General features: G+C 40.2%; 1 protein-coding gene across 1 annotated transcript; it reads left to right on the plus strand.

Moving 5' to 3' along the window:
* The first annotated feature begins 3,475 nt into the window (after window positions 1–3,475).
* Window positions 3,476–26,365, plus strand: DEPDC7 (DEP domain containing 7). The gene is made up of 9 exons (XM_055549274.1): window positions 3,476–3,629; window positions 18,304–18,694; window positions 20,419–20,546; window positions 21,351–21,540; window positions 24,183–24,394; window positions 25,144–25,286; window positions 25,465–25,590; window positions 25,686–25,764; window positions 26,043–26,365. The coding sequence occupies exons 1-9, from the start codon at window positions 3,557–3,559 to the stop codon at window positions 26,234–26,236; spliced, it is 1,536 nt and encodes a 511-aa protein (XP_055405249.1). The 5' UTR covers window positions 3,476–3,556; the 3' UTR covers window positions 26,237–26,365.

The following is a 26,365-nucleotide window of genomic DNA, read 5'->3' on the forward strand; positions in this document are numbered from 1 at the left end:
CAAGTGGAGGTGTAAAGCTGGCAGCCAGATAAATGAGGCTGCAGTTTTAATGAAATGTTTATAACAGAGATAAAATTTGGGAAGCCTTCAAATAGTTTTTAAAAACAAGAGACTGGGACTCCCTGGTGGTTCAGTGGCTGAAACTGCGCTCCCAATGTAGGGAGCCTGGGTTTGATACCAGGTTGGAGAACTACATCCCATATGCTGCAAGCAAGAGTTCGAATGCCACACCTAAAGATCAGGAGCTCTGAAACGAAGACTTGGCACAGCCAAATATATAAATAAATATTAAAAAAATAATAGTACTTCTGAGGTAGGTACTATTAAAAAAATAATAAAACCTGAGACTGGCTGATGGAGTGAATGATAGAGAAGAGGACAAAGGTCTGACAGACCTTAGGACACCTGAACATTATTAGTAGTCAGGGAAAAGAGGGTATCAGAGGAAAGGAGACCGAGGAATAACAAGCAGCGAGACAGGGGAAATATTCAGTGTCGTGGCCTGGAAACCAAGTAGTCAGCTTTAGAAATTGTGTATCAGATCCTTTCTAGAAAATAGAAGGAACAAATCTTTCTGTTTTCTATGCCCTCCTCCTCATTTCCCCAACCACTTGGTCACTGAAAATGGGAGTGAATATGAGAGGGATACAATTCCTAAAACACAAAGAGTCTACTACAGCAAATTGGGGGAGAGTGAGCCTTGGTTAAGCATGAGCCTGAAGTCTGATTTAGCTAAAATTTGAGGTGAAAATTTAAAAATTCCACTTTCCATGTTTTAATTTTGACGTGTCAGTTGCTCAGTTGTGTCCAACTCTTTGAGACCCCATGGAGCCTGCCAGGCTCCTGTGTCCACGGGATTCTCCAGGCAAGAATACTGGAGTAGGTGGCCATGTCCTCCTCCAGGGGGTCTTCCTGACCCAGGGATCAAACCTGGATCTCCCTCATTGCAGTCAAATTCTTTACCGTTTGAGCTACCAGGGAAGCCCAAATAATTGTGGAAAATTGCACTAAATTGCTATCTCAATAACAAAGGTTTTTCAAAAACTCCAACAGATTTTTATTCATCATTTTTTTTTTTTTACATTTCTAGTTTCCATTGCTAGAGAAAACAGTAGTGCTGGTTATTTGTTTTGAGGTGATTTGGTGTGGTGTGGTGTGGTGTGTGTGTTTATACAGGATTGCACCAGAACAGTTCTGTCTCCTATCTCTTAACTGGTTTAGACAAGTTAGACCAAGTGAAGTTTTCCCATATGCCAAGCATAATATTGACTTGACACATTAGTATGAAAAATAATCAATAAAAATGAAATAACAAAATTAGTAACAATCATTTTAAAGGGATGGGTGAAATTTCATGTCAGAAACTGTGATACTTCTAGATATGATATGAAAGACATTTTTAATGTTTTTCTTTAACTAGAGGTTCCTAAACATTAAATTTAAAAGCATGAGGCTGATATTTTTAAAACCTGTGTATTTTAATGAGGATAATCATTACTATATAAGACATATTCTGTCTGCCTAATATGACAGACACTGAAAAAAATCTAAGCAGTTAAGATATGCCCTGGACAGTTTTCCTAACTTTGTTAGGCAATCAAGATGTGTGCTGCAATAATTAGGCAGTATCACTATAACGGGGCCATAAACAGCAATGTATTTGATAAATGCCATGCATCTGTAGAAAGGAATGTAGTGTGCTCAATTGCTCAGTCCTGTCTGACTCTTTTTGACCCCATGGACTGTAGCCTGCCAGGCTCCTCTGTCCACTGGGGATTCTCCATGCAAGAATACTGGAGTGGTTGCCATGCCCTTCTCCAGGGAATCTTCCCAACCCAGGGATTGCATTGTGGGGAGATTCTTTACCCTCTGAGCCACCAGGGAAGCCCAAGAAAACAAGTGGGTAGTCTATCCCTTCTCCAGGGGAACTTGATTCTTTACCAGCTGAGCTATCCAGGAAGCCCGAGAAGAGAAAGAATATATCAATGTAGCCTGGAAATATCTGTCCAGCAATGAAGGTGGAATTTGAATTAGGCCTCCAAAATGTGTAAAATGTGGACAAGTAAGAAAAGAGCATTTCACCAGATAATTCTTTGAAATGTTATATAAATCACCAAAGTAGTCACTGAGGTCACCTGCCTTTTTCAAATTAGTGTTTGTCAAGATCCAATTAGATCCAATATTAGTGTTTGTCAAGATTTGTTTTCACAAATAGGATGAGCGTTTTATCTACCAAGTAGTGAGGATGGACTTGTGCATTCAGTTACACGGTATGGGGTAGATTACAGCTAATTGCTCTGCTGGGTACCTGAAACCCCTCCTAAATGGTATCTTATCTCTGTGAGCAGCAGTCAACAGAGAAATGACAAAGGAAATTTCTTGAACAGTGGCGAGACTGGGTTTTACTGCCACCAGGGGGAGAAAGCTCATAAAAAAGGCCAATCCTGGCACCAGTTTCTAAATCGTAGGAGCTCGTGTCTAACCTACTCAACTGGGGTGCCCAGGGTCGCAGTTTCTCGGCAAGTGTTTTTTGAAATAACCATATGTATGTATTCTTCTAAGCATTTTGAAGGAACTACGTGTCGGAGCCTTTTCCAATAAGCTAACTCCCATATAAAAACTATTCTGATTTAATAATCTGTTCACACGGGCACCCTCCTTCTGAAAAGATACTTATGTGTGCCAAAGGTTTAAAATGATTGCTAAGTCCCCAAATTTCGGGAGTGAAACGGGGGCGCAAGAATTTGGCAACTAAATTATTGGTCTCAGACCACTCACCTGAGGTACCCCAGCACTGGGTCCCTGGATTTCTTGTTCTCAACTTCCCCTTAACAGCCCCCCTTCCCTAACCCACTTGACACAGAGTTATTTTGGAGGCGGCACCGATTTCCTTGGCAGCCAGCCCCAAGGCAAGCCAGCTGCCCTCCGGACTGTGAACTCTAGACATTGCTCTCCCAGGCCAGATAAAGATTTGTTCTTTACAGGAAGGGATGCGTGAAAAATTCGAAGCATTTATCACCATGACAGAATTTTAAGCACTTATGTTCCAGACCCAGCAACTAAAATACATGAATTAGCTCGTGTAATCTTCATAAAAATATTCCGTAAAGCGGGTACTGACATTGCCCCCGCGTCACAGGTGAGGGCACTGAAGCCCAAGGCAGTTAAGCAACAGAGCTAATCCACGGTGGATGCGCCTTTCACCGAAGCTGGCTTGAGCCTGGGCGCGTACGCCCGTCTGCACGTGGGCTGTGCAGACGGCGGCGGGATGCTGGTTGCATGCGGCTGGCGCGGACTCGCAGGGCTCAGCATACCAAAACGCTTCCCACCTGGCTACCTCCAGGGCGGGGGCGGGGCCCCACCTTTCCCTCGCTCGCGGGGCCGCAGGTTACCGTGGGCCGCGGCCGGCACGTGACCGGCGGCGAGCGGAGCGCGGCGGGGGCGGGGCCTGGCGGGAGCCCCGCCCCACCCCGGGCCAGTTAACTGGCTGCTCCAACGCGGGCGCCCACTTCGCGGTGCGGTCGTCGGAGGCGGTCGTGTCCCGGCGGCTGCGGCCATGGCGACGGTGCGGGAGAAGGCGGCGGCGCTGAACCTGTCGGCTTTCCAGAGTCCGGTGCAGAGGCCTCCCGGTAGGTGCCGAGGACCCGGTCCGGAAACGGTGGGGGCCACGGGGCGGGTGGGGGACGCAGGCTGCGGTTCTCACCCGGGCGGCGACCCCGCGGGGTTACAGCCAGGTCTGCAGCGGCCTCCGCGAGCCCCCGCACTCCTGTGGCTCCTTGGACCCGCGCCCCCGCGGGTGGGCTGCCGCGCCGGAGCCTGCTGTCCTCGCAGCCAGCTTTCTCCTAAGTTCCCCGGACTTGAACTTCGCCGCGCGGGAGTCTGTGCGCCAGCTGCCTGCCGGGCATTCTCAGTAGGTCTCCAAACGGGCTCCACATCGTTACTGGTGACTGTTTGAGCCACACACCGTGGTTCCACGGTGTAGCCAGGGGCCGAATGCCTCTCTTGCCCGCTTTGTTCCCCAGACTCTTCCTGGGAGGGCTGAGAAGTTTCTGTTAATGTAAGTTTAACTTCTACCGCCAGGAACTTGGCATAAAAGGCATTTATTAGTTACGCTTTCCGGATAAGCAGTATTAAAATGAACAGAAGTTTTTGATTTTCAGCGGTTGCTTGAGATTAGGGGAGATAGTGATTTTTGCCAGCTTAATCATGTCTTAGAGGGCAGGTTACTTAGGATGTTAGTATGCTACATCTTGGTTTCTTTAAATGTCCAAACAATTGAACGGAATCGGATGCTCAGTTAAAATTGCTGGTATGTTAAAATTCCGATTCTAGCATGCCCTACATCTCAGTAGATAGAGTTAAGGAGTCCAGATAACACTTGGCTTTCTTGTTTTCCTTTTAGAAAAGTTACACTCCGCCCCCGCCCCTCTCTGTAGCTACTATGCAGGATGCTTATAGGATAAGCGTAAGTTCCCTTGTTATTAAGTCTTTCATTTGAACTTATGAGTCCTTCTTCAAGGTGACAGTGGTCAGTGGATCGACGTGGGTAAAACTGGGTACATCTCAGTGGCCCCACTTTTGTGTTTTACTTAGAATTAGAAATGCTTCTTTTAAGTTTCAAAATGCTAATGGTAAATTGTGATAGACAACCACTTCTCATTTGTACTTTCCTAAGAACTCTCTTAATACCGATCTTACTCTCCAATTGAAAGGATTCAAATAAGCATCTGATGGGTACATGCAGAATTTCTCCAGTGTTTTCAGTGTGAAGAGAAGGGGAATACTTCATCGTTTAGGAGTGTAACATCAGCAATATTGGAAACAGTCTTGAGAAATCTTTAGGCTTACTTTCTGAGTGAAATTCCCAAATTTTACGTGATTAAAAGCCTTGTCTTCTCTAACAGCTGAAATACCAATTCTGAGCTTTGGTTGTTAGTGAACAGGTTTTAGGATAAGGGAATATGTATTGAAAATTAAATAGATGACTCTTAGAGGAAAGAGTTGAAATGTTGGTTATCGAATTTGAACCCAAGGAGAGAACCACTGTCTTCTGCACACCAGCTGCAGTGGGCAGAGAAGGGCCCTCTGGCTTTTCTCATTTGTTTCGCTTGCTGCAGTTGGAACCCTACCTGTTATCCTGTGTTAATCCCCCTTCCACTCTTCAGTAGCCTTGTCACAGTCCTGGTGAGCACGGTAATGGGAGCCTCTGGTTCTTGGTTTCTTGCCATTCTCTTTCTGTGTGCTCTGGCAAGCAGCTTTGGATCTGTTTCTCTACCTATTAATAATGCTTCCATAGTTTAAAGGGGCTGTAACAACCAGGGACCTGATTTATGTAGAAGAAATAAAGTCTGTATGCTAACTTCTAGTAAGTCCTTTAAAGATATTTGTCTTTTAATATAGACGAGCAAAAAAGTGGTATGTTACCCTGTTATCCCTTTCTAACTGTAACCTAATTCTTTGAATTCACCTGATATCACTTTTCCAGGGAGCTCAAGTACTTCCCATATGCTGTCTCATTAATCTGTATGAATTAAAGCAAGGGCCAGTGCCTACTTTCGTTGCTAGTTTTCTAAACATATTTTAAAATTGTTCTTTATTTATTTCACATAGTTTGCCTGCAACCTTCTTTTCAGAAGCAGTGTCAGTCTTGTGTGACATCTCTAATGCTGTGTAAGAGGAAGACAAACTTTGGGCTAACCAAAACCAATACACAGTAAAAAGTGCTGCAGTATTGATATTGGTGTATAGGAAGTTTTCCCCACTCAGTCGCAGCTGCCTAGTTTAACACCCAAAGCCCAGCTCTCTACATTTATCTGTTTTCATGAGATTTTGGTTAATGTCCAATAAATGTAGTTCTTTTCCTTTGTCTTAATTCTGTGAGTAATGTTTTAAAAGCTCTTTTGAAAAAAAGTAATTCTTAAATACAATTCTCCCAATCCTAAGTGATTTTGGATTTTATATACTTATCTTCTGATGAAGAGTTAAATCTTCTGGTATGAGTCACATTTGTCTTCTCATCTGCTAGTGATCTTTGATTGACTGCTGTTCAGAGCTTGACATCATCATCCAGGTGGTAGGAATGGGTAAAGGGTAAATGAAGGTGGGGCCTGTGTCCCCTTAGTTCAGAGAAAGGAAGAGGAAGAAAGAGACCCTCCTTTTTTTTCACTTTTTAAATAAATTTACAAATTTTTAGAATAGATCTAGATTTACAAAAAGTCATGAAGTTGGTGCATAGAGTTCCCATATACCTTTCACTCAGATTCCTTTATTACTGGCATCTTACATTAGGGCTTCCCTGGTAGCGCAGTGGTAAAGAATCCGCCTGCCAATGCAGGAAGATGAAAGTTCAGCCCCTGGGTCACGAAGAGCGCCTGGAGGAGGAAATGGCAACCTACTCCAGGTATTCTTGCCTGGAGAATCCCATGGACAGAGGAGCCTGACGGGCTATACAGTCCATGGGGTTGCGGAGAGTGGGACAGGACTGAGCGCGCACACTGACTATTAACACGCTGTTTTATTATATAGTACATTTGTCACAGTTAGTGGACTGGTGTTGATATTCATACTTTTACTCAGCTTTTCTTAGTTTTTGCTGAATATCCTTTTTCTGTTCCAGGGTCCCATCCAGGATGTTATTATATGTTACTGTGAATCCATGTCTCCTTTGGCTTTTCTAGATTGAGACAGTTTCCTCTTTCATTTTTATATATCTGTTAATTGCTGGATATGTGCTAGCCACTTGACATATGTCTCAGATGACTCTCACAATAACTAGTGCTGCTGCTAAGTCACTTCAGTCGTGTCCGACTCTGTGTGACCCCATAGACAGCAGCCCACCAGGCTCCCCTGTCCCTGGGATTCTCCAGGCAAGAACACTAGAGTGGGTTGCCATTTCCTTAAGTGGAATTAGCTATGTTTTGCCCCAGAAAAGTTAGGCAGCTTGCCCGCGATTGCATTATTAGTAATGATGGAGCCAAGAATAGAACCCAGTTCTCTGGGTCTCTAAATCCCAAGCTGTTGTCTTTCTGTATTCACAGAACCCAGCATTAGGCCTGCTGCATTAATGCAACTTTTCATGTCTAAACAGTATTCACTTAACCGAGGGTTTCCGAGCTTCAGTGTTGTTGATATTTTCCTTGTTGTTGTGGAGGCTGGCCTGTCACTGTGATGTTAAGCAGTGTCCCTGGCCCCTCTACCCACTAAACATCAGTAGCACCTCCCCCTCCTTGGCATATAGCAGCCAAAAATGGCTCCAGACATTGCCAAATGTCCGGGACAGGGGATAAAAATCACCCACTAGGAACCACTGTGTTAACCCTAGTTTAAAATATTTTAATAGTTGGCAATAATCTGCAACTAACAAGTATTGAATAATTTGAACCTTTGTGAAATATAAGGAAATTTGAAAAGAATGGACTTCCCTAGTGGCTCAGGAGATGTGGGTTCCATCCCTGGGTCAGGAAGATTCCCTGGAGAAGGAAATGGCAACCCACTCCAGTATTCCTGCCTGAGAAATCCAATGGACAGAGGAGGGGGTCTCAAAAGAGTTGGACATGACTCGGTGACTAAACAACAACAAGGCACTAGCTCACTGTTGAAGTTTTGTGCAAAATATGCTGAACATAAACTGTCTGAATTCTTGTGTGTGTGTTGGGGGAGAGGGGGCAGTTTAATGCTCTAAAATGAAAATAAAATTGTTACATACTAATTTTGAAGTAACATGTTTTAGTAACATTGTGTATATATTTACCTTACATTGGGATCCAGTATTGGGATCCAGTTTTATAATATCTGTTGATCTTCTAAGGAGATCTATTAATCTATTTGAAATGATTATAGAATTGTTTTCACCCTTATATTGGTTCTCACAGCAGGGCCGTAGTTAAAACTAACTACATAGATCATGGCTGATACTCATTACCTGCTTGTGACATATGCGTAAATATAATTCCTTGACCTGTCTGCCTTATAACTTGATTTTTAGGGAATTATTACTATAATAACTTGATTATTTAGCATGCATTTTTTAGAAGTAAAGATGATTATTAGTGATATTACAAATGCATATCAATTCAGTATTAGAAGTGTAACTTTTTGTGGCTGATAAACTTTTTTGGGTAGATTTCAAATACATGAAAAGGATCGGTCTTTGCCTTTGAAAAATAGCTCTTGTTTTCAAGCAGATAACGATGAACCTGCTTGAAAACTGAATGTTAACTAGCCTAGACTTATGTAGTGCTCACAAGCATGTGTAGTATGTTCTGGACCTAGTTTCAAACAATTTCAGAGCCTCTTGATAGCTTCTCAGAGCTTTTTATCTGACGGGTCAAATTTGTTCCCGTAATTCGCTTCTTATGTTTTGTTTGCTGTTAAGTGTCCGTATCTAAATGGAAAGTGATCTGTTTTAGTCTCTAAAATCCTATAAATCAGTTTAGACTTGAAATATACCATAAACATAGTGTTTAACTCTTGTATCAGTAAATGAAGGAACCATGTTATAAAAGTTACATCTCTTACTCAGAGTTGTTGCAGCTGGTCTCTATAGACTTTGATCATTAGGTTATGATGTCTTTACAACATGCTTAACCAAATGGTAAACAAAGAAGCATCATTGTAGATAGTGTGAATTTTAAAAAAGTGTCCAGTTCATATGCAAGTGAAGTTTAAGGAAAAGCTGAAACTTAAATTCTGATTGCTAGACTTACATAAAGCATTCATTTTATACTTCTGGTCTCTTGAATCCTGTTTAGAAGTCTCAGTAATTCATCTTACTGGGCCATGGTCAGTGATCCCAGTGTTCATTTCAGCTCTTAGATCATGATAAATATGAAGTTTCAAACCAGTATGTGGGGGATTTGTGTTCAACTGGTGAAGTCAGCATTTAAAAAAACAGGTTATCTAGTGTGGGTTTTGGCACATTTACTTGTCAAGTCCAGGGTATATTATGTTTTAAAGTATCTGTATGAACATGAGCTAGTTTGGGTCTGTGGGTGGTGATGCTTGAGGGGAAATATCCCAGGATGCAATGGTTGCAAATTAATGGTCAGTGAGAACAGAAAGGACCTGAAAGGGTTGAATTGTATTATGCCTGGAGGACTCTGGAAACATTGGATGGCTCACAGGTGCCTACTACCCTGCTCTAACCTGTTCTTTAATCTTTTATACTGCGTTATCCAACCTGCAAGACTTCCTGATTTCCCATATTTAAACAGCAAGTTAATATGGGGAAATATATTCTGTATATCCTGTTTTCCCCGTGAAGATTAACTATTTTCACATCACTGAGGCTCTCACCCCCATCAGTTGTCTTATTGATCTCAAATTAATAAGTGAATCAGCTTTATCCCTGAGGATTTGTATGCTTCCTTATAGCTCAACTGTTGTTATATATGTTTCATCTTTAGTATTATTACTAGCCCAGAAGTCTGTTTAGTTGGTACTTAATAGGCAGTCTGAGCTCTGCAAGTTTAAACCTTGCTTATTTTCCTTTCCTGTGTACTGTGGATAGTATATCATAGAATTTATGATACCAATCTTTATTTTAGGATTAATGACTACTAAGTGTTTCTAAATAGCTTGGTTAAGGACTTACAAATCTTAAAGTTGTTTTTTGTTTATTTCTTCTCATAGGCTCACTTAAAACTCTTTCAGTTAATCCAAGTCTTCAGTGAAAAGTTAATGCTAAAACTATCTGGTGACTTAATATATTTATATTTATATTTACATATTAGGAAATCGTAATATATATTTAGTAGCATAAAATTGAAGATAAGTTTAATTTACTGAGCCTCAATTTCTTAAAAATAGGACTATTTTTAACTATTTCAGAGAAGTTTATTAGGATTAAATGAGAGAAGGCAGAGCTTGTTATATTGTAAGTCCTCAGATTTTCAGTTCAGTTCAGTTCAGTCGCTCAGTTGTGTCTGACTCTTTGCGACCCTGTGAATCACAGCACGCCAGGCTTCCCTGTCCATCACCAACTCCCGGAGTTCACTCAAACTCATGTCCATTGGGTCGGTGATGCCATCCAGCCATCTCATCCTCTGTCATCCCCTTCTCCTTCTGCCCCCATCCCTCCCAGCATCAGGGTCTTTTCCAATGAGTCAACTCTTCGCATGAGGTGGCCAAAGTACTGGAGTTTCAGCTTTAGCATCAGTCCTTCCAATGAACACCCAGGACTGATCTCCTTTAGGATGGACTGGTTGGATCTCCTTGCAAGAGATCCAAGGGACTCTCAACAGTCTTTTCCAACACCACAGTTCAAAAGCATCAGTTCTTCAACGCTCAGCTTTCTTCACAGTCCAACTCTCACATCCATACATGACCACAGGAAAAACCATAGCCTTGACCAAACAGACCTTTGTTGGCAAAGTAATATCTCTGCTTTTCAATATACTATCTAGGCTGATCATAACTTTCCTTCCAAGGAGTAAGCGTCTTTTAATTTCATGGCTGCGGTCACCATCTGCAGTGATTTTGGAGCCCCCAAAAATAAAGTCTGACATTGTTTCCACTGTTTCGCTATTTCCCATGAAGTGATGGGGCCAGATGCCATGATCTTAGTTTTCTGAATGTTGAGCTTTAAGCCAGCTTTTTAACTCTCCTCTTTCACTTTCATCAAGAGGCTTTTTAGTTCCTCTTCACTTTCTACCATAAGGGTGGTGTCATCTGCATATCTGAGGTTATTGATATTTCTCCCGGCAATCTTGATTCCAGCTTGTGCTTCTTCCAGCCCAGTACTTCTCATGATGTACTCTGCATATAAGTTAAATAAACAGGGTGACAATATACAGCCTTGACGTACTCCTTTTCCTATTTAGAACCAGTCTGTTGTTCCATGTCTAGTTCTAACTGTTGCTTCCTGACCTGCATATAGGTTTCTCAAGAGGCAGGTCAGGTGGTCTGGTATTCCCATCTCTTTCAGAATTTCCCACAGTTTATTGTGATTCACACAGTCAAAGGCTTTGGCATAGTCAATAAAGCAGAAATAGATGTTTTTCTGGAACTCTCTTGCTTTTTCCATGATCCAGCGGATGTTGGCAATTTGATCTCTGGTTTCCCTGCCTTTTCTAAAACCAGCTTGAACATCTGGGAGTTCACGGTTCATGTACTGCTGAAGCCTGGCTTGGAGAATTTTGAGCATTACTTTACTAGCATGTGAGATGAGTGCAATTGTGCGGTAGTTTGAGCATTCTTTGGCATTGCCTTTCTGTGGGATTGGAATGAAAACTGACCTTTTCCAGTCCTGTGGCCACTGCTGAGCTTTCCAAATTTGCTGGCATATTGAGTGCAACACTTTCACAGCATCATCTTTCAGGATTTGAAATAGCTCAACTGGAATTCCATCACCTCCACTAGCTTTGTTCATAGTGATGCTTTCTAAGGCCCACTTGACTTCACATTCCAGGATGTCTGGCTCTAGGTGAGTGATCACACCATTGTGATTATCTGGGTCGTGAAGCTCTTTTTTGTACAGTTCTTCTGTGTATTCTTGCCACCTCTTCTTAATATCTTCTGCTTCTGTTAGGTCCATACCATTTCTGTCCTTTATCGAGCCTATCTTTGCATGAAATGTTTCCTTGGTATCTCTAATTTTCTTGAAGAGATCTCTAGTCTTTCCCATTCTGTTGTTTTCCTCTTTTTCTTTGCATTGATCTCTGAGAAAGGCTTTCTTATCTCTCCTTGCTATTCTTTGGAACTCTGCGTTCAGATGCTAGCTAGTGTTAATATAATGAAGATTTGAAAAAAGACTAACAAGCAAATATTTTAAGTTCATTTAAATCTCAGCTATAGTCTCTGGTCTATTAGGAAGTTAAGAATTAGTGAAAAAGTGAAAGTGAAGTTGCTCAGTTGTGTCCGACTCTTTGTGACCCCATGGACTGTAGCATTCCTTTCAGGCTCCTCTGTCCTTGGGATTTTCCAGGCAAGAATACTGGAGTGGGTTGCCATTTCCTTCTCCAGTAGATCTTCCCAACCCAGGAATTGAACTCAGGTCTCCCACATTGTAGGTAGACACTTCACCCTCAGAGCCACCAGGGAAGTTAAGAATATTAAGTGATAATCCTCCTTTTATGTAGTCATAGTGACTGAAAACAGTACAGCCACTCCTAGTTCTGGATACCAGGGAAATGACCAGGACGTATTTTGAGATTCCATCCAGTGTGTGATTCTGGCTCTACTCAATAGAGACTAACAGTAGTGCATGCGTGCGTGTTAAGTCATTTCAGTCATCGCCAACTCTTTGCAACCCTGTAGGCTGTAGCCTGTCAGGCTCCTCTGCCCATGGGGATTCTCTAAGCAAGAATGCTGGAGTGGGTTGCCATGCTCTCCTCCAGGGGATCTTCCCCACCCAGGGATTGAACTCACGTCTCTTATGTCTCCTACATTGGCAGGCAGGTTCTTCACTAGCACCACCTGGGAAGCCCAACTAACTGCAGTACCAGTAGTAAATTTAGTTTCAACTTGATTTATCTAGTCGAATCTCCCTAATTCAACTCTTAAAACTACTCACATATTTGGTAAATTGCTATCAATTACTTCCTTTGTTGTTTAGTAATACATTATGAAGTATCTGGAATTTTTAAATGTCTTGATAATTAAAAAGAGTCTTGCTGATAATTTTAAACTAGCATCATAATAATGGGTAGACAGTAAAATTGAATGTGAAAAAGTGAAAGGTGCTCAGTTGTGTATCCTTTCCCTCTCCAGGGGATCTTCCCAACCCAGGGATCAAACCAGGGTCTCCTGCATTGCAGGCAGATTCTTTACCAGCTGAGCCACCAGAGAAGCCCATAGTAAAATTACCCATCTATTTTTGGTATTGGAAATAATACAAATAATAAAGGGTTTTTTGTGTTTGTGTGTGCCTCTTAGTAATTTTTATGGTCAGTCAGTCAGTGCAGTTGCTCAGTCATGTCTGACTCTTTGCAACCCGATGTACTGAAGCACACATGCCTCCCTGTCCATCACCAACTCCTGGAGTTTACTCAAACTCATGTTCATTGAGTCGGTGATGCCATCCAACCATCTCATCCTCTGTCGTCCCCTTCTCCTCCCTCCTTCAGTCTTTCCCAGCATCAGGGTCTTTTCAAATGAGTCAGCTTTTCGCATCAGGTTGCCAAAGTATTGGAGTTTCAGCTTCAACATCTCTCTTTCCAATGAATATTCAGGACTGATTTCCTTTAGGATAGACTGGTTGGATCTTCTTGCAGTCCAAGGGACTCTCAAGAGTTTTATCCAACACCAGTGTTCAAAAGCATCAGTTCTTCGGTGCTCAACTTTCTTTATAGTCCAACTCCCACATCCATACATGACTACTGGAAAAACCGTAGCCTTGACTAGATGGACCTTTGTTGGCAAAGTAACGTCTCTGCTTTTTAATATGCTGTCTAGGTTGGTCATAACTTTCCTTCCAAGGAGTAAGTGTCTTTTAATTTCATGGCTGCAGTCACCATCTTCAGTGATTTTGGAACCCCAAAAAATAAAATCTGCCACTGTTTCCACTGTTTCTCCATCTATTTGCCATGAAGTAATGGAAATTAAAAGACTCTTACTCCTTGGAAGGAAAGTTATGACCAACCTACATAGCATATTGAAAAGCAGAGACATTACTTTGCTAACAAAGGTCAGTCTAGTCAAGGCTATGGTTTTTCTTGTGGTCATGTATGGATGTGAGAGTTGGACTGTGAAGAAGGCTGAGCGCCGAAGAATTGATGCTTTTGAACTGTGGTGTTGGAGAAGACTCTTGAGAGTCCCTTGGACTGCAAGGAGATCCAAACAGTCCATTAAAGAGATCAGCCCTGGGATTTCTTTGGAGGGAATGATGCTGAAGCTGAAACTCCAGTACTTTGGCCACCTCATGCGAAGAGTTGACTCATTGGAAAAGACTCTGATGCTGGGAGGGATTGGGGGCAGGAGGAGAAGGGGACGACAGAGGATGATATGGCTGGATGGCATCACTGACTCGATGGACGTGAGTCTGAGTGAACTCCAGGAGTTGGTGATGGACAGGGAGGTCTGGCGTGCTGCGATTCATGAGGTCGCGAAGAGTCGGACACGACTGAGCGACTGAACTGAACTGAATGGAACTGGATGCCATGATCTTTGTTTTCTGAATTTTGAGCTTTAAGCCAACTTTTTCACTCTCTTCTTTCACTTTCATCAAGAGGCTCTTTGATGAAATAGTATGAAACATGAATAGTATGAAAAGGCAAAAAGATAGGACACTGAAAGATGAACTCTCCAGGTCAGTAGGTGCCCAGTATGCTACTGGAGATCAGTGAAGAAATAACTCCAGAAAGAATGAAGAGACAGAGCCAAAGGAAAAACAGCACCCAATTGTGTATGTGACTGCTGAGGGAAGCAAGGTCTGATGCTGTAAAGGGCAATATTGCATAGGAACCTGGAATGTTAGGTCCATGAATCAAAGCAAATTGGAAGTGATCAAACAGGAGATGGCAAGAGTGAACGTCGACATTTTAGGAATTAGCGAACTAAAATGGACTAGAATGGGTGAATTTAACTCAGATGACAATTGTATCTATTACTGTGGGCAAGAATCCCTTAGAAGAAATGGAGTAGCCATCCTAGTCAACAGAAGAGTCCAAAATGCAGTACTTGGATACAGTCTCAAAAACAACAGAATGATCTCTGTTCGTTTCCAAGGCAAACCATTCAATATGGTAATCCAAGTCTATGCCCCGACCAGTAATCCTGAAGAAGCTGAAGTTGAATGGTTCTATGAAGACCTACAAGACCTTCTAGAACTAACACCCAAAAAAGATGTCCTTTTCATTATAGGGAATTGGAATGCAAAAGTAGGAAGTCAAGAAACACCTGGAGTAACAGGCAGCTTTGGCTGTTGGAGTACAGAATGAAGCAGGGCAAAAGCTAATAGAGTTTTGCCAAGAGAACCCACTGTCATAGCAAACACCGTCTTCCAACAACACAAGAGAAGACTCTACACATGTACATCACCAGATGGTCAACACCAAAATCAGATTGATTATATTCTTTGTGGCCAAAGATGGAGAACCTCTATACAGTCAGCAAAAACAAGACCAGGCGCTGACAGTGGCTCAGACCATGAACTCCTTATTGCCAGATTCAGACTGAAATTGAGGAAAGTAGGGAAAACCACTAGACCATTCAGGTATGACCTAAATCAAATCCCTTACGATTATACAGTGGAAGTGAGAAACAGATTTAAGGGACTAGATCTGATAGCAGAGTGCCTGATGAATTATGGATGGAGGTTCATGACATTGTACAGGAGACAGGAAACAAGACCATCCCCATGGAAAAGGAATGCAAAAAAGCAAAATGGCTGTCTGGGGAGGCCTTACAAATAGCTGTGAAAAGAAGAGAAGCAAAAAGCAAAGGAGAAAAGGAAAGATATAGCCATTTGAATGCAGAGTTCCAAAGAATAGCAAGGAGAGATAAGAAAGCCTTCCTCAGCTATCAATGCAAAGAAATAGAGGAAAACAACAGACTGGGAAAGACTAAAGATCTCTTCAAGAAAGTTAGAGCTACCAAGGGAACATTTCATGCAAAGATGGGCTCAATAAAGGACAGAAATGGTATGGACCTAATAGAAGCAGAAGATATTAGAAGAGATGGCAAGAATACACAGAAGAACTGTACAAAAAAGAGCTTCATGACCCAGATAATCATGATGGTGTGATCACTCACCTAGAGCCAGATATCCTGGAATGTGAAGTCAAGTGGGCTTTAGAAAGCATTGCTATGAACAAAGCTAGTGGAGGTGCCGGAATTCCAGTTGAGCTATTTCAAATTCTAAAACATGATGCTGTGAAAGTGTTGTACTCAATATGCCAGCAAATTTGGAAAACTCAGCAGTGGCCACAGGACTGGAAAAGGTCAGTTTTCATCCCAATCCCAAAGAAAGGCAATGCCAAAGAATGCTCAAACTACCACACAATTGCACTCATCTCACATGCTAGTAAAGTAATGCTCAAAATTCTCCAAGCCAGGCTTCAGCAGTACATGAACCATGAACTTCCAGATGTTCAAGCTGGTTTTAGAAAAGGCATGGAAATTGCCAACATCTGCTGGATCATCAAAAAAGCAAGAGAGTTCCAGAAAAACAGCTATTTCTGCTTTATTGACTATGCTAAAGCCTTTGACTTTGTGGATCACAATAAACTGTGGAAAATTCTGAAAGAGATGGGAATACCAGACCACCTGACCTGCCTCTTGAGAAATCTGTATGCGGGTCAGGAAGCAACAGTTAGAACTGGACATGGAACAACAGACTGGTTCCAAATAGGTAAAGGAGTATGTCAAGGCTTTATTTTTATGGTAGATACAAAATTATCTATAAGTGAATACACTATGGCTCACTGCAGTCCCTATGTTTATTTCAACACAAAAGATGAATTTCAAATGACCCACTTAAAATTTATGACTCGTGCACTGAGTTGAGGTTTTTTCCCCCAGGCATACCACAAAGTTTATGGGATTTGAGTTCCCCAGTCAGGGATCGAAACCTGGCCCCCCCACAGTGGAAGTGTAGAGTCCTAACCCCTCAACTGCCAAGGGAATTCCCAGGTGGAGTTTTAATATGCCTCAGAAACTTATCTTTGCTTTCATCTTACACATTCTATCTAAAAAAGGAAGGTTGTTTCAAGTAAGAGTTTCTTTAATTATAATTCCCCTTATTCCTTTCTGTTGTACTGTTGCATATTGTTTTTCTTTTTTAGACTACTTTAAGGGAAATAAGTCTTCCCTGGTAGCTCAGATGGTTAAGAGTCTACCTGTGATGCAGGAGACCTGAGTTCGATCCTTGGATTGGGAGAACTCCCTGGAGAGGAGGGCATGGCAGCCCACTCCAGTATTCTTGCCTGGAGAATCCCATGGACAGAGAGCCTGGTGGGCTATGGTCCATGGCGTTGCAAAGAGTCAGACATGGCAGAAGCGACTTAGCATGCTCACACAAGGGAAGTAATCAGTTTTCAATTTCTTTGCCAAAATATCTTGAAAATGAAGGAAGTTGTATACTTAACAAAAATGAGGGCTTAAAAACCAGAACACTGAATATTCAGAGGGTCATTCAAATAACACATAAAAAGGTATACTGTGTTTCCATAAAAAGAAAGAGCAAGCCAGCTAGGCAGCAAGCTGATGATTAGATTAATTCCATTAGCTTGCTAAAACTTAAGGTCCATTTTCTTTTCATTATTTCTCCTTTTATTCTTCGTAGCTATGTCAAATATCAATTTATTAAAGTGAGGAAAAATATAAATATTTGAAAGCATGTTTTCTTTCTTTTCTCTTTGGCTAAATCCTTACTTTATTTCTATGCTTCTCCTATCTTTGCAATAGTCTCTAAGCTCCTGTTGAGCAGGAACCAAACTGTTAGTTTACAAAGCACTTAATTCATGAGCATGCATAATAAGAAGCTTTTAAAAATTAGTTTATTCCAACAAGCATTATGTGTGAATGTATATATATAACTATACATCTGTCTGTCTAGTTATCTATCTGACTAATAAATGCTTTGAAATCATATAGACCATGAACTAAATCCCAGCACCACCATTACAATATAATGTTCAGAAGTTATACTTAACCTCTGTATATCTGTTTTCCATTTCACAAATATGACAATGTCTGCTTCATAGAGTTGCTAAGATTAGATCATTTACAAAGGCATTTAATAGAGTTCCTTAATTGGTAACTGCCACAAGGTCTTATTTGATCTGCACCGCTCATTCCCGTTTTCACTCTTCTCTGATCTCACTTCTGTTCTTTTCCTTGGTCACCTGAGTAGGTTGTGGTGGCCTCTCTCCTGTTCTCAGCAGAGCACCTCCCTCCTCCTCAAGGCCTTTGCTCTTTCTGTTTTCTCGGCTTTCCCCTCAGATAACTGCACAGCTTGCCCCCTGATTTTACTCAGGCTTATGCCAAGGGATCACCTTGTCAGAGAGGTCTTTCCTGACCTCCCATCTAAAATAGCATTCTCTCTCTTACCTGGCTTTACTTACCTTCTTGGCACTGATCTAACATACATGTGTTGTGTATATCTTCCCACAAAGTGTGTTTAAGCCCTTAAGAACAGGGACTTTATTTTGCCCATTCTTTTATCCTAACACAGAACAGTGTTTAGCTTATAGTAGGCAGTAACTTTTTAATTAATTGCGACTAATAATTTCATATTTCAATAACAAGCTGCCCTCATAATTGTTCCTTATTAATAGCTTTGGCGATTGCTACTTTTTACTTAAGGCTTGCTTAGACCTTATTACAAATGAGCCAGGTGAGTCTGTGATTTTTTTCCCATTTCAGGTTTCAGTGTAGCCCAGAAGCCATTTGGAGCCACATATGTTTGGAGCAGCATTATAAACACTCTTCAAACACAGGTGGAGGTGAAAAAACGAAGGCACCATTTAAAAAGACACAATGACTGCTTTGTTGGTTCAGAAGCTGTGGATGTCATTTTTTCTCACCTAATGCAGAATAAATATTTTGGTGATGTAGATATTCCTCGGGCCAAAGTGGTAAGAGTTTGTCAGGCACTTATGGACTACAAAGTGTTTGAAGCAGTTCCAACCAAAGTCTTCGGGAAAGACAAAAAACCCACATTTGAAGATAGTAGCTGTAGCCTTTATAGATTCACAACGACACCTACCCAAGACAGTCAATTAGGGAAAGAAAACAAAGTATGTTCACCTTCCAGGTGAGTATATGTTAGATTTTCATTTAATATTGGCAGGAAGAGGCACCTTGTTAGCACAATCAGTCTCAGGATATTGGCAGAGGGGATGTTTACAGGATTTTGTCTACTTTTTAGTGAGATGCTGGCTATCTTTTACTTTTGAAATAGTAAATTAGGCTAAAATCTGGGTCTGTGGGTAAATTTGATAGAGTGAACTTTTATTTGATATCTCCTAGAATTCTTATTGGAAGTCATCAACAAATTTTGATTTTCCTGCTTCAAGTTACAATGATAGTATAAAGAATATTAGAGAGTTTATACACAAAGTGGTATGGAAGACAAACAGGTGGGTTGTCACTAGAATCCAGAAAATAGCAGATGTGAAATATGAAAGGAGCCAGAATGCAGAAAATCTATAGGACATGTTAGGGAGTTTGCATGTGATCACACAGATGTCAGGGAGGCCATAGAAAGACTCAAAGTATGATGAGATTGACCTTCAGAAAGGTCATCCTGGCAGCTATATGGACAGCCTAATGGGGAGAGCTAGGTAGGAATCTATTGCAATACTGTGATCTACAGATGAGGAGGAAGTAGGCAGCAGTGGTGAAGGAGGAACCATTTAAAGGGAGAAAACATTGTAGAACCCAGTGACTGAAATGGATATAGGTCATAAGTGCATAGTTAACATAGTTATTTGTCATGAAATAAAACTTTTCCCTTTTATTCCCCTCAGCTTAATGGTAAGGAGGTGACTGTGTAATTGAAGCGCTTAAAGTTCAGATCTGACCCAAAGTCAGACATATAGTGTATTGACTTTGAAGTGTTTTTTAATTCTATATGTAAAACACGATAAAACGTACTTCTCTGTATATTAAGGAAGTGGGACAGGTAGGGCATGGTCAGTACTTTCCAAATGGAGATCCCTGTGCTTTATCTGAAACCTTTGGAACAGATGCTTATCGAAATTTGGAACTTTGGAGATTTTAGAAAGCTAATAATATACATATATCATTTACTAGATAACACTCCTAGACACAGGAGACATAGGTTTGATATCTGGGTCAGGAAGATCCCCTGGAGTAGGAAGTGGCAACCCACTACAGTTTTCTTGCCTGGAGAATTCCATAGACAGAAAAGCCTGGCAGACTAGAGTCCATGGGGTTGCTCAGACACAGCTGAGCATGCACGTAGATAACACTCCTAGAGGGATCTGGGACAGCATCTGGTAATCAAACACGTTAATATTTCTGCAGTGAAAACATTCATATTAGCTGGGATAGATATAAAGGCTATGAAAATCTCAAAACAGGTTTTGTCACTGTATGAATTCTGAATAGACAACTTTGAATTTTTCAAAGCTTTTTGGGTTTCAGAATTGTGAGTAGGGGATTGTAGATTGTATTTGATGAGCACTGTCTACCAGAGAATGCCCTGGAAATAGAGATCACTAATAAAAATGATAAGCATAATTAAGTTTGACTATGTCTGATTGTGTTTTAAAATTGGAGACACAATTTTAGTCATTGAATCACTTTAAGTGCTCAAAGGAGAATTTATTTAGAGTGTATATTCAGGCTTGAGAAAGAAGGTGGCATGTCTTATATTTTATCCTCCTCTTAGAATTTGAATTTGTTATGCTTTTGCTATGAAATACATAAACTGTCTAGACACTCTTAGCTCTCAAATGCAAAAATATTTCTGTGGGCTTACTAATAAAAATTTATGAAATAAATTTGTTGTAGATATGCAGATACATTATTTAAGTCCTCTGACATCAGATCCACAAGTTTAGAGGATCTGTGGGAAAACCTGAGTTTAAAGCCTGCCGACTCTCCTCGTGTAAATATCTCTGCAACCTTGTCTCCACAAGGTAAGCTCAAGATGATACAGGAAGGAATAGAAGACTAACTTCAGATAAAGTTATTTAAATTTTTTCAGTCTTAACCTTTATTAGAATTTAGATATTCAGAGCACAGAGAAAGAGCATACTGTGTATTAAAGCTGTTTATATTAAGTTTTAACAGAGGTCTATTATCTTTAACAAATAGATCAGTGTTGCAATTCTGAACACTGACTTTTGTCCTATCAGCTGGCAGAGGTTCAAATCTGAAATGTTTTGCATGCAGATTTTTAAAAAAATTTATTTAAAATCTGTTCTCAACTCTAGCTTTCTCTAAGATTTTATTAGAGTCAGTAAAAAATTGGAAAATTATATTAAAACATTAACAGGATTCTTATGTTCTTCTTTGTCTATGGCCGTGGAATGTGGTTTTAAGGACGGATTTCCACCTTCCCTCCCCCATCCCACTTGTGGAAACCCTGAGTGGAATAATCTGCAGCCAATAGTTTCAGACGAGTTTTCAGACTGAATGACTCATTCTTTCTTCCTCGGTCCTTATTAACATGTTATATGACTTGATCTCTTATCAAGCCATATTGCTTTTTACAGTACAAGAATGAAAAGAATTCCTGTTGTCCAAAGTCTGTTCTCCTACACTTGACAACAAATCTTGAATTGTTGTTCCTTTGTTATAAGAAACCACTTCGTAAAACTGACTTTCTCTTTTGTTTTCTTTTTCCACAAATTTATTAGCTTAGACCTGCCTAGGCAGATACTGTGGTGAGCCTGTAGTAACTGTTGTTAACTTTTCCCCTTGTCATTTTTCCTGTGCAGTTATTAATGAAGTGTGGCAAGAAGAAACAATAGGGCGACTGCTCCAGCTTATAGACCTTCCTCTCCTTGACTCCCTCCTCAAACGGCAAGAGATGATACCTAAAGTGACTCAGCCTAAGAGGCAGCCTGACTTGGTCAACAACAGGAACTATCTGGATCGAGGGATTCTCAAGGCTTACAGTGATTCTCAGTATGTGGAAAAACCTGTAATAATTTGAGTGTATTTGTAGGAAGATAATTAGTTTTAAGATAATCTTTTGAATTCTTCTGTCCATACAATCAGATATGCTTTGTCAGTTGATACTATCATTGTTGGGAAAAATGAAGAACAAAATTGCCTTGGTCAAAATTAATGAGATTTGAATGTCATTATTTTTCATATTCATTTTTTTTCAACATATATCTTACGTGCATATCAAGTGAAGAAAATGATTATGCTCCACCTTCTTTGTTAAAATATAGGTCTGTCTAGTCTCTTAGAGCTGTCTGGTCTTACATTTCTAGTACTTCACCAGTTCTACATTCTAATGAACTATTAATATAGTTGAATGTCAAAAGGTAGCTTAAAACCTTATGTGAAAAAAATAATCCCAACATAAGAATTTAAATTACATTTATACACTTTAAATTAATAGGTGAAGGTATTTTATAATGACCTTAAATTTTAAGTACAGAATCAGAAATTGACCTTAAAGATCATCTGTCTACATCTTAAGATGAAGCTGATGACCACAGGAGGTGACCTGACCTGGGTGGCGGCAGAATTAGTTGTCCTGAGTCCACAGCAGTGGAAGATATGATTTTTTTTTTTAAACTATTTGTTGTTCAGCTGATAAGTTGTGTCTGACTCTTTGCCACGCCATGGACTGCAGCATGCCAGGCTCCCCTGTCCTTCACTGTCTCCTGGAGTTTGCTCAGATTCATGTCCATTGAGTCGGTGATGCCATCCAACCATCTTATCCTCTGCTGCCCCATTCTCCTTTAGCCTTCCATCTCTCCCAGCTTCAGGGTCTTTCCAGTGAGTCAGCTCTTCACATTAGGTGGCCAAAATATTGGAGCTTCAGCATCTGTCCTTGCAATGAATATTCAAGGTTGATTTCCTTTAGGATTGACTGGTTGGATCTCCTTGCAGTCCAAGGGACTCCTAAGAGTCTTCTCCAGCACCACAGTTTGAAAGCATCAGTTTGGTGTTCAGCCTTCTTTATGGTCGAGTTCTCACATCCATACATGACTACTGGAAAAACCATAGCTTTGACTATGCGGACCTTTTATTGGCAAAGCGCTGTCTCTGCTTTTTAATACACTGTCTAGATTTGTCATAGCTTTTCTTCCAAGAAGCAAGCGTCTTTTAATTTCATGGCTGTAGTCACTGTCTGCAGTGATTTTGGAGCCCAAGAAAATAAAATCTGTCACTGTTTCAATTTTTCCCCCATCTATTTGCCACAAAGTGATGGGACTGGATGCCATGATCTTAGTTTTTTAAACGTTGAGTTTCAAGCCAGCTTTTTCACTCTCCTCTTTCACCTTCATTAAGAGGCTCTTTAGTTCCTCTTCCCTTTCTCCCATTAGAGTGCTAGCATCTGCCTATCTGAGGTTGCTGATATTTCTCCCAGCAGTCTTGATTCCAGCTTGTGATTCATCTAGGCCAGCATTTTTCATGATGTACTCTGCATGTAAGTTAAATAAGTAGAGGGACAATACACTGCCTTGTCATACTCCTTTCCCAATTTTGAACTAGTCAGTTGTTCCATGTCCAGTTCTGTTGCTGCTTGATGCACATGCAGTTTTCCCAGGAGACAGGTAAAGTGGTCTGGTACTCCCATCTCGTTAAGAATTTCCCACAGTTTCTTGTGATCCACACAGTAAAAGGCTTTAGCGTAGTCAATAAAGCAGATGTTTTTCTGCAATTCTCTAGCTTTCTCCAGGATCCATTGAATGTTGGCAATTTTATCTTTGGTTCCTCTGCCTTTTCAAAACCCAGCTTGTATATCCAGAAGTTCTTGGTTATGTACTGCTGAAGCCTGTATTAACAAATTGAATGTTAAAAGTTAGTCATTCTATTTCTTAAAATGTAGCAATTTAAGTTACCCAACTGGGATTTTATTAGAAATGGCTAATTAATATTTAATTATTTTGAAACCCTAACTTGTCTTCCTCTATTCTCTTCTAGCCAGAGTCAGAGATGATAGATCATACCCAGAGCTTTGAAGTAAGCCACAGTATATGAGAAAAATGCTGGTTTAGGAATCAGATCTGGGATCTAGTCCTTCCTGGGACCCTGAGCTAGTAACTTAGAGTTTCTGGACCTCCATAGTAAATTTAAGGAGTAGAATTTGAATTCTGATGTCCAAAAAAAAAAAAATTCAGGCCTGTATTATAGTGGATAGCTTCTGTTTTTGTTTTAAAAAAGAGTGAAGACATATTAAAACCAACTTTTTATCTGTGATACATGACCTAGCTATAGAATTATACATATCCATTATACAAGTTATAAAGAATTATACATATCTTTGGCTTCCCAGGTGGCTTAGTGGTAAAGAATCCGCCTGCCAAGTAGGAGACATGGGTTTGATCCCTGGGTCAGGAAGATCCCCTGGAGCAGGAAATGGCAACCCATTCCAGTATTCTTGCCCGTAAGATCTCATGCAACCCTGGCGGGCTACAGTCCATGGGGTCACAAACAATCAAACATGACTTAGGGACTAAACAGTAAATAGCAGCAGCAAAGGTGTATAGAGATTCATCTTAGTAGGAAACTTGAAACAGCTAGTAAATCAGGTATGGGTTTATTGGTTATCCTTTGCTTTTTAAAATAATTCTTTTCTCTCATAGGGAAGATGAGTGGCTCTCTTCAGCAATCGACTGCTTGGAATACCTTCCAGACCAGATGGTGGTAGACATAAGCAGAAACTTTCCTGAGCAACCAGATAGAATAGACTTAGTGAAAGAACTTCTGTTTGATGCCATTAGCAAATATTACAGTAGTAGGGAACCTCTGTTAAATCACTTATCTGATGTTCATAATGGAATTGCAGAACTCCTAGGTAAGTAAGATGTTACTGAATACTAAAATTTCTCTTTGGAGGGAACAGGACAAAGTTTCTTGTCCCCAAATTAACCAAAATGATACTACTTCAAGCTGGGAGTGGATCTAGACTAATCCATGGAGAGTATGTTTTTCCCAAAACTTCCAGGGTTCATTTGGAAAGCAGCTTTACTGAGCTGTGAAGTCATGCAGGGACTTCTTGTTGCTACAGGTGAATGCTGCTCTCATTCACTGGAAACTTAATAAGCATAGAGCAGCAGTTCTCTTTTTCAGAAAGTGTTACCGGCACTGTCACCATTCTCCATTCATCCTCTTCACAATGGCAGACACTCTGCTTTGTCCCTGTACCAGTGAGGCAGACTGTTCCACGTGGTTTGTTGAAAACAAGTTGCAGATTTCAAAGAATCCTATTTTTCTCAGAGTTGGCTGTATCAGTACTGTATACATAGTGTACCCTTGAAATGTCGTGAATTATTGGAAAACATGGGCTGAGAATTTATTTACAAAGCCGCATTAGATTTAATATCCTAAGATTTGTGAATGACAAGGACTTAGGACTTGCCAGTTTGAGTATAGGCTTTCTTGAGGGTATTGGTCATTCATTTTAATTCCTAGTCTCTTTGTTTTGCTGTTGAACATAATTTTGGGTAAGTTTACTGATTAGCTTAAGTTTTAGCTTGACTTTTGTTCCCTTTGATATAGTTGTGTCTGGTCAAAATTAAAGCATTTTTTTCCTTTTGGCAAAAGTGAATGGGAAGACTGAAATAGCATTAGAAGCTACTCAGCTCTTTCTAAAGCTTTTGGATTCCCAAAATAGAGAAGAATTTAGAAGACTGCTATATTTCATGGCTGTTGCAGCACATCCTTCTGAATTTAAATTACAGCAAGAAGTAAGTCTTTTGTCTAAATGTTAATTGTATTCAGTATCTGTAATACTTACAGGACATATTATTCCATTATCAGCATCAAGTATGTGGAAATGGATAGTAGCTATTAATATTTAACATTGATTTTTATATTACATTTATTCTTAAAAATAAATTCTATTGGGTATATGTTCTTTTACAGAGTGACAACCGAATGGCTGTGAAAAGGATATTCTCAAAAGCTATTGTTCACAATAAAAATTTATCCAAAGGCAAAACTGATCTTCTGGTGCTCTTTTTAATGGATCATCAAAAAGATGTTTTTAAGGTAAAACTCTGAAAGTAAAGTTGAACTTATGTAATAGATCACTAAATTAAAATGCGTAATATTCCATGTACCTTCTTCTTTTTTTTTTTTGTAAGATTCCTGGAACTCTACATAAAATTGTCAGTGTTAAGCTCATGGACATTCAGAAAGGAAGAGATCCAAACAGAGACGCAGGTAATCTGAGAAATACTCCTTACATGTCTCACGAGAATAAGTAGTTGCATTTTAGCTTCAGCTAGACTCTAACTCATCTTCTCAGAGCTATTCAGACTTAGCAGAGAGCCTTTTTATGTCAGAAAAGCAACCTGACAGGGTTAGAAAGTCAGTAGTGCTTAGCACCTTTACATGCATTTTATAAAGTGGGGGAAAAATATATATATATACAAGTGGTTTTTCTTGTTAAATCTGAGGACTAGATCCATTAACTGAACTTTCTACTTTTAAACTTTAAGGATATATTTATTGCCAGAGAATTGATCGAAGTGATTATTCTGACCATACAAGGAAGACAACCAAGGATGAGCTATTGAATTTACTAAAAAATATTGATGAGGATTCAAAACTTTCCGCCAAAGAGAAGAAAAAATTGTTAGGTCAGTTCTATAAGTGTCACCCAGACGTCTTTATTGAGTATTTTGGGGACTGAGTTTCCAGTGTCTGTATATAACTTGTGTATTTTAAGAATAAATTATGTATCCTAAAGATTCAATCATATTGTAATATTAGATGTTCCTCTAAGTATGAAGCTGTACTTAATAAAACATTTTTTGTATAA

Source organism: Bubalus kerabau, chromosome 15 (genome assembly GCF_029407905.1).
Source record: "Bubalus kerabau isolate K-KA32 ecotype Philippines breed swamp buffalo chromosome 15, PCC_UOA_SB_1v2, whole genome shotgun sequence".
Classification (NCBI taxonomy): Eukaryota; Metazoa; Chordata; class Mammalia; order Artiodactyla; family Bovidae; genus Bubalus; species Bubalus kerabau.

Bases quoted from the DNA above. Each gene is read 5' to 3' on its own strand.
- DEPDC7 (XM_055549274.1), top strand. From the start codon at position 3,557: ATGGCGACGGTGCGGGAGAAGGCGGCGGCGCTGAACCTGTCGGCTTTC. The intron at 3,630-18,303 runs GTAGGTGCCGAG...TTCCCATTTCAG, and splicing joins TCCGGTGCAGAGGCCTCCCG to GTTTCAGTGTAGCCCAGAAG. The intron at 21,541-24,182 runs GTATGTGGAAAA...TTTCTCTCATAG, and splicing joins AAGGCTTACAGTGATTCTCA to GGAAGATGAGTGGCTCTCTT.